The sequence below is a fragment of the Trachymyrmex cornetzi genome, unplaced genomic scaffold (genome assembly GCF_001594075.2).
Source record: "Trachymyrmex cornetzi isolate Tcor2-1 unplaced genomic scaffold, Tcor1.1 scaffold156, whole genome shotgun sequence".
Taxonomy (NCBI): domain Eukaryota; kingdom Metazoa; phylum Arthropoda; class Insecta; order Hymenoptera; family Formicidae; genus Trachymyrmex; species Trachymyrmex cornetzi.
This window is the reverse complement of record NW_017296157.1, coordinates 1241174-1253538: the sequence shown is the minus strand read 5'-3', so window position 1 is coordinate 1253538 and position 12365 is coordinate 1241174. Positions and strand designations below refer to the sequence as shown.

Genomic DNA, 12365 nt, shown 5'->3' with positions numbered 1-12365 from the left:
TGACTAGAATTCGATTTGTTCGATTACAATAGCATTCGCAATATCAAAGTCATTTCGTGGTGATTTCACAGTCGCTGGTTCGTAGAGAATTCCCTTATTGTTCGCGGCGATTGCCTACGCGTTGAGAATCAAGCGTCGAAATCCCTGATTTAGATAGCGGACTTCTTTTTCTACTCCATTCTCGACTACGTCGCGATTGTGGCAAGTTTCGTTATAATCAAAGCCTATTCGTAAGCAGATATACTGCATGCAATATGTATCAAGTCCTCCCTACCTACGACAGCACTACCAAATGTTAGCATATAAAAGCTAGACTCTCTCGCGAGAGCTTAAGATACATATGGGAAATTATTGTATTATATAACAACATGTCGGATGACTGTGAGCAACGGTGCAACGTGATCCGACGTGATCGGAGTTATATATATATAAACATTATCTATATGTTTCTTTTTTCCCAAGGATGACAAAGCTGTCAGAATTTCCCAGGGAAAATGGAAAGTTACTTTTTAAAAGTAACAAGCTACAAGTACTCGTTACCGAGTAGAAAAAGTAACAGTTGCCGATTTTTAAAAGTAACTCGTTACAGTTACCGTTACTTGAGTAAGTAACTTTTCCGTTACTTTTTTAAAATCGACGACTACCAATCACAGCGGACGGGCCTATAGAGGCTTTCTAGTCCCAAGTGCTGCGAGTGGCTTGTGTCCAATCGTACCGTGTTCAATCGTGTGCGAAGTAACGATAAAAGTAACTGTAAAATTCGTTACTGTTACCAATAAAATGTAACTTCGTTACCGTTACAGTTACCAAAGAAAAAAAGTAACGCAGTTATCAGTAAAATTACCAAAAAGTAACTCATAACTGTAACTTTGTTACAAGTAGCGAGTTACTTCCATTCCCTGGAATTTCCTTTATAACCCTGGCCCATATCCAGCAACTCCTTTCGAATAAATGAGAGAAAAGACAGGATTCTCTCTTTTTCAACTGATAAAACTAACGCTCGATAAGTTAAATCAATAGTCGAAAAGCTGAATTAAGAAATACCGGTGCTAGAAACATCCAATTGTATACATTGCGTGTTTTGGCTAATCGATATTCGCTGCTGACCGATTAATGTATCCGTTATTGGCTGGTGCAAATATTTGATCCGCACACCAATGAAGATACTTTTTTTTGCCTTCGTTACAAGGAACTTGGTCTTACTCCTTAATGCGGTCAGCAGCAGGAAGGTTTCATGCCACTTTTTTCTTACTGGTCTTCTTACTGCGAGGTAAGGTAGCGAAACTCGTTATCTGAAATGAAGATACGATGTTATTGTAGCTTATATTTTTACTATGGAATTCAGATGACATGTTACCAATCTCTCGCCATTTTTTATGGTTTTGATGGAATTTATAAACGATAACAAATGAAGAGTAAGATCACTTTTGAAAAGTTTAGACTAAAACTCAATCAATTATTTATAAAATTACTTATAAGTTCAAATATAAAAATCCCTTATTTGAAATGAACAAACCATTCACTCTTGTAATTAAAAAAATTATGGATTAATTGCGTTATAATGTCACATTAAAAATTAATATCATGCAAGACTAAAACGCGCAGTTAAGTGTTATGTGTTATGATTAAAAAAAAATTGCAGTTAATTGTGGATTAACAAGACTCAGAAATCAGAAACTAGTCCATACGATCTTAATGGAACAGTCCATCTCTTCTGGCCGAATTTCCTATTAGGATAAAATACGAAATATGGTAACTGGGATAGAGAGAACGAACAAGCTTTTTTATCATATTTTAAAAACATCAAAGACAAAACAAGTATATGTAATTATTTAGTACAGTTAACATAATTTCTCTATAAAATATGCGACATTAATGAAATGCGTTTAATTAATGTCAGTGATAATCTCTTTTCTATTGTTGTAAGGTAGCGACTGTGACATATCACGAATCTGTGAGTTCGATTCATTTTCAATATTCTCCTCATAATTTTCGGATTTTTCTGTATTCATTGCACCTTCTTCTTTCTTATTATCTTCAATTTTAAAATCTGCTTTAATTTCGTTTAAGGGTACAATCTTAGTATCCAAGTTATTAGCAAAAGTGTTATCTTTGTCGAAATTTTTAATGTTGTCATCGCGCTCCGGTCTCAGTGGAATCTCTTCTACGTCCACTTCTTGCTTTGAAACAGATAATTTTGAGGATGTATCTACAAACGCCTGGGATCCGATACTACCCGATCTCGATGCGGATCCACTAGTCTCAGAATACGAGGAACTGGAATCTTCCTCTTTAGTGGAAGCTTCATTTTGTTCCTTGTGGAAAGCGTTGTGAAAGATGTTCTTCGGGATCGTTAATAATTTGGAAAAACTCTCCTTAGCGCGTAATCTATTAGATTTCTTCTTTCTTTTTTTCGTGTCCGGGGTATGCGCTAAGAATATATCTTTCGTAGCATCCGCATTTGAAACAGTTCTCAGTGTACCAGTTTTAATGACCAAGGTGGCCTTCAAAGCATTTTGAGACTCATGTTCGTCAATGTCTTCATTACTTATTACCTCGTTACTTGGAGCTTTCGGAGCGGGCTTTTTATGGTATTTTCCTGCGCGAGTATCGCCATCAAGATCGTAATTCGATGTACTTGGCGTAATGGGAGATTGAACCGCAGTATCGCAAGTACAAGTACTCAACGAATCGTCAGTCTTAATTTCCCGTATATGTTCCTTACCTTTGTCGATCGTATTCAACTTTTCTTGGGAAGATACGATGCTTGTTACAGCTTTGTGCGCATCATCTAATAATTGCTTCAGCTCGTTGAATTTTTGCTGACATATCTCGCCGGTTATTCGTTCAAGACCAGTTTCCGTATCAGGCTTTTGGGAAACAGTTGAAACTACTCCTTGATTACTTTTCGGTTCATCAATATATTCAATTTGCGTGTTAGAATCGCTTTGCTGAAAATCAGATTCTTTTATCGAACAATCGATATTTATTTTGTCTGCGCTTTTTGTCACCGCAGGTATCGACAAGTTTTCCATCGAGATATTCTTGATCTCTATGGTTTGCACTGTTTGCACGTCTATTTGAGTCGAGTCTGTGTCAACGAACTCGCCGCTCGATTCCATCGATGACGATTCGTTATCTTCTATTTTCGTTGCGGATTTGTTTTCGTTTGCGGATTTATCGCTATCGATATAAGCGGTAATAGATGTCGGACGGTCTACCGATTTATTACTTTGAGATAATAACAGTAAAAGCTCGACAGCTTGTTCAGGAGTGAGGATGTTTAGGGACGATGGTAGGGAGACATTTTCGGAAGGTGTGCGGTCGAAATCCTCGTCCCTGTCCTTCAAAGACCATAAAAAAGTACGTGTTATTAACTGAGTTGACGAATGTGCGTGAAAGAGCGATGTGTAATTTCTTTTTTTTTTTTGTTAATGATAGGTGTGTACGCGATTAGTCTCTGTGCTACTCGGGCTTACTTCGGGCGTCTTCTTCGCGGTAGAACGAGGCTTCACGCGTGTTCTCGCACCGACGCTTGATGTTCTCACTAAAGAGTCACCCTGAGAAGTCGTTCGCTGGGATTGCAACGCCTCGCCGCTACTGTAACCGCTAGATATGTCGTCCGAGGACCTTATATTTCTATAAATATGAAAAGATTTGTTATTATATATCATCTTAATGCGATTGTTCTTGAAGCTGCACGGGACTACGTACGTTAAACTAGCTATGGGCTCCCTAGGCCTTGGCTGTCGAACATCGACATCCACTTCAGAAAAATACATCTCTACTCGAGATGCATTGCTGCTGGACTGAGTCCTGCGAGGACTATAGCCTCTTCTGCCAACGTGATCTCTTCGACGAGGTTCCACTATAAGAATCAGAAATTTTATTTACTTAAAATTAAGTCACTAAGCGGTAAGCGCGTTTTGTTTTATATTCGAGGACTATTTAAACATTTTTTTAATTTATGTAAAACATATGTATAAAATTACATATTTATAAAGTATACATAATTATATTAAAAATAAACATATAAGTCCGTAAAAATATAAAAAAGAAATATTTGCTTGCGCTCAAAATATTTGCTTTTATTCTCGCAAAATTTCCATTTAATGAACATGACGCGAGAGATCAACTACCTTCCATATCTATTTCGTCACGCGCATCGGGTGTGTTTCTATTTTCGTCCTCCTTCTCGCCGGTTAGATCACTGAGGCTGTAACTTTTCCTCAATTGTTGCACCAGCCCACCGCCGCCCTGGAAAAGAAAGCCGCCCGTGAAACACATGCGCCGCAAATAACGCGAACAGTAGGTCTGTTTTTTGTGGCTGAACTAGTGTACACTTTTGGAACTTAAAGTGAGATAGATATACGTTTGATATTTGTTTAAAGCGAGAAAGAGAGTTCTAGAACAGTCTAGTGCAGGAACAGAAAACAGACCAAGTATGTTACTGCGAGAAAAAAAAAGGTGAAAAAAAAAAGAATTAAGTTATCGAGAGAAAAACTCAAAGAGTCGATTAAGTAAAAGAAAACAAAATAAAAATCTTACCAACCAAAAGGATGTTAATGTGTTATCTGCCGTCACCCGGTCACGGAAGGCAAACTCCCCTTACGCCGAATTTAGATCAATCCAAAGGCGATTTCTTGCTTTTCCCGGACGTATATACGTATCTTTCTGTTAAACATGCGCCGTCCAGAAGCACGCGACGGCCGATGATATATAAATGCGTGCAATATGCGTGAGTAACCGTCGCGTCTAATATAGCGCGTCGTTTAGCGATTAGTTCTATTAATTGAATGTGAACTTATATTTTTGGAAAGAATGCGCTGCTGGTGCGAGAATTAATGCCTGGAATGAGAGTCGCTGTTCGGGATACAGCGGGAGGTGATGTAAGACAGGACGCGGTCGTTGCGGCGAAATGAACAAACAAAAACAGAGGATCAAAAGCTCATCCAAATAATACTTTTATTTGAAAAGAAAGGAATCAGCTCATCATAATAATCAGAGTCTTTGGGTTACAAAAATCTTATTCGCTAGAACAGCTCGATGCTAAGCGCTCGCACACGGAAAATTATACGTGAGAAGGCATCGGGTTTACATGGCCAGAGATTGTCTTTGTTGCCGCAAAGACCAAAATTGACCTGCAGGCTTTTCGCGTAAATTAATCCCTGATGATAGTTCATTCGGAACTATAACGTATACATGTACAGTTAAAGCATCCGATCGCAAGGGTATATACGCAATCCTCTAGAAGAATAATCGATTACATATATACACTGAAAAAATGTACTAAGTTTTAATTTGATTAGTACTAATTGAATATTTACTAAATGTAAACATATATTTATTCATTTACAACTTACAAGAATTTGATATAATCATCAATTTTTATATTTATTACATGTAAATATTGAGTCAGTACTATTTGAAAAAAATATGTATTAAGATTTAGTATATTTTTCTCAGTATACCTGTAGCGTGAATTACGCGTACAAAAATGCTCTCTCTTTCATACATTAAATAACACACGCGTCTTTTTCCGTCTATGCGTCTCCATAAACGAATGACGTCGAACAAATAGACGGGTATTTTATCGATGTTGATACAGCAGGACACATCCAACAATTGTTGATCACAATAGTCGATGAGGGATTAATTTTATTGTTACTATGATTTTTCCGTGTGCGCGCGATCTAACAAATTTTTTTTTGGTAACTTCGTAGGTGAAATGCGCAAACGAGATGACGAATACACAAACACGTGAATAACACTAGCTATGACAACAATGATGATGATGATGATGATGACGATTACGCGAGCGCGTGATCATCCATCTCGTTGTATGCATTCTCAATTCTCGTATTAACAACTCCTTTTTCTGAGTTCCTCCTCCCGAAACGCAACTTGTAGAATATATGATTTGTCGAGCATACAGCATAAAACAGATGCTTGACGTCCCAGTTTCAATGACTTCGATCAAGTTAATCTAAGTTAAAGATTCGTTGTCTTTTTGTAGATAACAATCCTACTTATGATGAAGTCGAAAAAAGACTTGATCATAAGTCGATCTAACTCTAGGACTATACCAACATCAGTTTTTGAAAACCGACTAAAATTTCAAATCACTCCATATTTTATTTTACAATTTAGTAAGCCGATTTGAATTTTTATTTTATAATTGATTGACTTACAATGTTTAGCATTCTCATAAAAAATATTGATCAAAAAATATACATTTATACATATAAAAATACCCAACTGGATTTGAGAAACTCACATGTAGTTTCAAAAAAGATGTGTAGTCCTAGAGTTAATCGAAGTCAGTGTTCATCGTGATGGTTGATTGTCTTAATCACATCATGAAACTTATTTAAAAATTATGAGATAAAAACGACATAATAGAAAAAAAATGTAATTGTTGATAGTTAATTACACAGAATTTTTAATTAATATTTTCGAATTTTTTCTTTGGTATATTTTGATGTCAACGATTTTTTATTATTATTCTTAAACTGAACGTCTTGACCGCACGTTTTGACATAATTGGCATTATCATTATTATTAACGTCAAGGCAATGTGTGGAATATTACGTAAAAATATTGAGATTGCTCCTAAAGCTATTTTATATTCCAGCTAAGACGTACGTAATCCTTATAAATCCTAGAATTGAACGAAATTTACGTGGAAAAATACAAATCGAAGTAAGGCACACGAGTGGGAACGATTAACAAGTCCTATCTTGGTCGAAAATGTGTACATGATTAAAAGTTCTCCACTATAGTCATGTAACGATTAAAGCCTTTCAAAATTTTCGTGTCTTTCTAAAAAATAGAGATACAAGATTGTACAAAAAGTCTTTTATCTATTAGTGTATTAAATACCTATCGTGTATTAAACAACCTTTCCGTCGCTAAAGTATATCATCCATAGTTAAACAATCACACATAGTGTAATTTTTATACTCACGAAAGCAATACAGACAAGAGATTATATGTATCACTAAATGAAAATTTGTCGTGAATCCGCGAACAGAAAATTTCGTCTCGCGTATTCCCATAAAAAAAAGAAACGCAAAAAGCAAACTCATAATAGATTGCATGAAAGAAAAGTATCAAAGTGAGTGTATATATACAAAAAAAATTATCATCGATCCTCAGAGCGCTTCCTTTCGCGCGTAAAAGTCTTTTATCACTCGTAATAATACATCAGATACAAATCATTCGAGTCTTCGATGAAAATCGTCAACACTTTCCAATAATCTTGATTCTTTCTGCTTTCCAGATTTCCGGTGGTTTATCCCCGTTTATCCACCATCTATATACCAAGTCATCTTTTTTCTTTCCATTTTTCTAGTCTAGTTAATTGACGCCGGCATCGTCGCTAAACTCTAAATCGTAATTCTTCGTGGTCGACTTGCAGGCGCGAATCTTCTGTCGCCTGGTGACTTTGGTAGTGGTGCTGCGCGCCTTCCTAGACTTTCGCGTTTTCCGTGGGGCTTCCTTCTCGGGCACCTTGAACTCCACCGGTTTTTGTTCCTCCAGCTGATCGCTCTCCGTGTCCGTCATTGGCAAATCCTGTATTAACATCTCATCGTCGTCCGTTGTCGAGTCACGGTACTGCCAGCCGACAATCGAATCCGTATCGCCTATCACCAGATCATCGGACCTAGCATGCAGATGGCTGTAGACCGCGCTGTCGTCCGGATAATCCGGCCCGTCTAGCTGGCTGTTTAACTGCGTTGTCAGTCTGAGGTTGGCTAAGCTAGAAATCGCCGGGTCTGATTGACGATCAGGGAGTGCACTCGTCGTGGTCGGGAATACAATCGGGAGATTCTATCATGTGATGCCGAAATTTTGTTTATTTTTTTTTATTTATATATAATTTTTTTGCGTTTCAATCGGCCAGCAATTCGGCGTGTTCGTGTTGGTGGTTGTTGTTACGGGTCAGTGGCAGAATTTCGTCGTGTGGTTGACGATGATTCGGTGTAGACAAATTTCTTAAGCAACGGCAGCGGTTAGGGCGATGGTCGGGCGGTGGTTAAGTGTTCGGTATTTGCCGTGCGTGGTTTTTGCGGATGGCGATGATGGCGATTTTTTTTTTTTCAGGTTTGATTAGACGGTAAGACGGCGATGCAGTGGTGAGAGAGGGCGATGACGTGCGGGAACGCGGATGGGACAGAACGAAAACAGAAAAAATCAAGAACACATAAAATCATTAGTGAGCGGCAATCGAGGAGAAGTCGATAGATGCTTTATGCGTGGTCAATGAAAGCGAGAGCTCAGGCTAGTTGAAATACAAGATCAAACAAGATAAGGCATTCCTGGACACTGGCAGCCTCTTGCGGAAGACAAAATTGTAATTTTATGTAAAAGATAAATAATGGATTACACTTATATCATTACATTTTTATCATAAATATCACAACAACAAAAATTTCCAAAGCGTAACTTTCCTCGAAGCTGCCAGTTCCTTTTCTATTTCCACAAATACAGTGTCCCAGTTTGTCATTCCATCTTTCATTCGTGGATTCTTCGAAATCGATTTGATCGAAGAATCTCCAGGTGAAAGGGATAATTCCGAGGCACTTTGTACAATGACGATACACTTCCTGATATTTGGACCACATAGGGCCTTACCTTGATGGCAGTCTGCATGAGGACCGTGGTGGCATAGTTCACGCCTTTGGTACCGAGATGCAGCACCGCCGTATAACCCTGCTCGGTCGCACGTGCTAGGGCTTCGTCGATCTCGGCTTCACGACGGATTAGCGCGGGATGCACGAAGCGCCGATAAAGGATACTGGAGCCCTTAGTAGCCGGACTTAGCAGCCACAGCACCAGGATGATTTTAATCTCATAGTAAAACGGGAACCTACGTAACAAACGTTCAAAGCGTGTAAAATATCGTATGCGCTAACGCGCTCGATATTTCTCAAAGATATTTTGAAGCTCATACACATTTTTGTGTGTACGTAAGTTACATTGCAGTAATATAAATATATTTTTACATACGTAAAAGTATTATAATATCCTGTAAAAAAAACCTGCAAAATTTGTTACATTTCCAAATTAACGAATAAAGCTATTCGAAACATTAATTCGACAAGGACGCGCTTTTATCTGACCGGAATTTCCAAATAAACTTGTCACGTTTTTAATACGTAATCATAACGTAATAAGAATAAAAATAGTTGATCGCTGTGCCGTCACGCAGCTGTAATCTACTCGATTCGATTCGCGTCGCGAAAAATTCGTCACGGGCGTGAAAGTGAGAGCGGCGTGGAGAAATGCAATACACCGGTATACGCCGGGAGAGTATCAGGCATTTCGACGCCAGAAATACGCGGGAACTCGTTTCCTTCTTGGTTGTAACCCGAGTATGAAGGGAGATCTGGCGCATGTGATGTTCCCTGAGGATGAGAAAGAAAGAGAGATAGAGAACAGGGGAGCAATGACGGAGAGGACGGAGGCAGACCAGGGGAAGTGCGCGGGCAGAATCCTCAGAAGTGCATGTAAGCCAATATCTATCTCGTCCGAAATTAGACTTTTGGAATTCCTCACGGCGAGAGTGCGGCTTTCACGACTGCGCGGTCCGCAGCTGGTTTATTGGCCCCTTGGCTTGCCCTCGTACTTGCCACAACTCCAAAATTCATCTCAATATCCGGTACATTATATATTACGTATGTTACGTGCGGCTGCCCTCAAATCAACGCGACGCTGTTTCCTACATGTCTCAGCTTCTACTTTTGATATATTTCATATATTGGTTTTTCTCTTATAATGGAAAAATCAATATATTGATAATTTTTTAAATAAATATGAGTAAAATGCTAGTATGAGTCTCCAATTGTTGATGCGTAAATAACATATTATACTTATAAAGCAATAAGATATAATGCTCATACAATTGGAATGTATTTACAACAAATTTAACTGCAGACATTTCGACTCTGGGTCTGAGTTCTCCTCAGTTGCGGAAGTCAAGTTCAAACTACGCAAATTGTAGTTTGTACTTAACTTCCGCACTGAGTAAACTATTAATACATTGTATTTCCAATTGTGAATTACCATATATCTCTTATTGCCTAATAAATATATTATTTAGTTTCCAACAGCCGCGAAGGCTCATAGTGGTATTTTCTTTGTATTTGATTTATTCTAGGAGTTGCAAAACTATTTTTATTTTTATACTAATTATTATGTGCTCAAGATAGGAATATAGAGTTTCTTTTTAACGCGTATTAACGGATTAATATTATATTAAAAAATAAAATATTAATTCTGGTAATAATTATTTACGATAGACAGTGCAAATATTAAACAATTCTAATTAGTGCGCGAGTGTTTTTAAGATGATCTTGTTTCCGCGGATGTTTCAATTACTATTATACTTTTATGAATGAATATATTAATGTTAATAATAGATCTTAACCCTGTCCTATTTAGATAAGTCACACAAGACATATAATTTATGTAAATTACATAGCAGATAAATTTTGAATAGCAATGTATTTCTCACCAAAAACTAAAGAAGACGTCGGTGAATGTTTCCGCGCATGTGAACAGCGCGAATACTATCCAATACATCATCCATTTAACCTGAAACCAAGGAAATTCTAGAGTAATAGAGGATTATAAAAGTAGTATAAAAGAAGACTGCAAATAAATTTCTTATTTATCATTTACAGTGCAAAAAATGTTTAAAAAATAATTAATGAGATAAAAAATAAATATTATTGTATATTGAAATATAAATATTGCTCTAGAAAAGATAAATATTACTCCGAAATCTATATAATTTATATTTTTTATAATTTATATATTTTATGATTTACAAAAAGAAAGAACAAAGAGATTCCAAAGATAAAATTAAATTAGGTTCTATTATTGCAAACTTTTTTCTTCTTATAGAATAAGTAGAGCGTAAAGATAAAAATTTATGATGGCTACGTATGTAGCAACATAAATATACGGCTTTGCGAGAAGAGCAAAAAATTATTGTTAAAAGATTCCCAATGTTTATTCAAACCAGTGCATTTGTGTGATGCAGATAACATTTAAATACAAATTGCTCAATCACTTGACATTGTGTGGCAATTTGCCATATGTATTTATGTAAAATATTATTAATTAATGTAAAAATAAAAACAGAAATGTTATAATCTTTTTGATCAAATTTTCAATGGAATCAACTCTTAAATTTTAAATTGGAATATCAAATCATATTTTGTAATTTAATCATAATTAAAAATATACCAATTATATAAAATAAATAACTCTTTATCTTTAGAACGTTACTTTACTAAAAAAATTTATATAAATATTTTTCAAAAAATAAAAAAGATAGGAAAGTGTATCAAAAAGTTTTATAGTTTATGTATTTATTTTAAATTAAATATTTTCGTGATGTTGGATTTAAGGGCTAAAATAGCATTTGCTAAGCTATTTTGTTCATGCTATTTATTACATAATTTTTTACTTATGCTTCTCACTTACATATTCCTTGACATTTTTCGTGCGCACCGCCTTGTAGGAAGCGTATGCCGGATACAAGGTGCCAAAGACCAATCTGAAAATCGGATAAATGAGCCTATAAATGAGGGATCGCGGCGACACTATCGCTAGGAACACCGTCAACAATCCGACGTTATTTAACGTCATTCTTATGGGAAATGTTTGCAGCCAGTAACGGCACCAGGCCATCGCTTGTCTCGTCAAAAGCTCGCCGATTCCCGCCCTATCGATCACCGCAATTGGTAATTCATCCGATCGCGGTACGTCCTTCTCAAAAACATCTATCGTCGATCGACGGTCTTTTCTCATATCCATTGTATCTATCGTATTAGCAATTTTATTTCTCTCTATCTCTCTTTCTCTCCCGCGTCGTGCGACGACAACGTTTCTCTAGTCGTGAAATCTTGAATGCTTCCGTAGATCCTGCGACGATCGTCGAACCAGCATGACGAGTCGAGCTGCAACACAAAACAGAAATTATTTGAGAGATATCGTTACCATGTGTTAGTGACGCAATTACGAATTTAAGAAGACTCAATGGATGAAAGATTTGATTAACATGGGTACTTTAAGTACTTTAAGGTCTTGTTAGCGAAATCAGCTTATCGGACTTGTTAAGGCTCCAATGAATGAGTTCGACGATTGAAATAATTAGAACAGAATGAAATAGTTCTTTTTAATAAAATTAAATATTAACCTAGCAAAATCGTTCTAACGAATTAATATCGACATGTGTCAGTTAGAAAACATTATAATGCTACGATAACACTCCAATATTCACACAGAAACAATTGACTAAATAAATATAAATGAGAAATTTAAATTAATGTGTGAATGTATGTATATGTACA

At 36.6% G+C, this 12365-nt stretch overlaps 1 protein-coding gene across 5 annotated transcripts in view; it reads right to left on the bottom strand.

The window, feature by feature from the left end:
- Window positions 1-668: 668 nt before the first annotated feature.
- The window catches only part of LOC108758397 (uncharacterized), a 22389-nt gene continuing 10692 nt past the window's right edge, over window positions 669-12365 (bottom strand). The window contains exons 2-10 of one of the 5 annotated variants that reach the window (XM_018503343.1): window positions 11497-11972; window positions 10520-10599; window positions 8638-8872; window positions 7525-7833; window positions 4140-4257; window positions 3715-3868; window positions 3480-3639; window positions 1689-3344; window positions 669-1292 (exon numbers count right to left, since the gene is read on the bottom strand). In XM_018503343.1, the coding sequence (XP_018358845.1) occupies window positions 1887-3344; window positions 3480-3639; window positions 3715-3868; window positions 4140-4257; window positions 7525-7833; window positions 8638-8872; window positions 10520-10599; window positions 11497-11829 (2847 nt within the window). In that variant the 5' untranslated portion in view covers window positions 11830-11972 and the 3' untranslated portion in view covers window positions 669-1292; window positions 1689-1886. The other 4 variants (XM_018503340.1, XM_018503341.1, XM_018503342.1 and 1 more) reach the window with 4 other exon arrangements.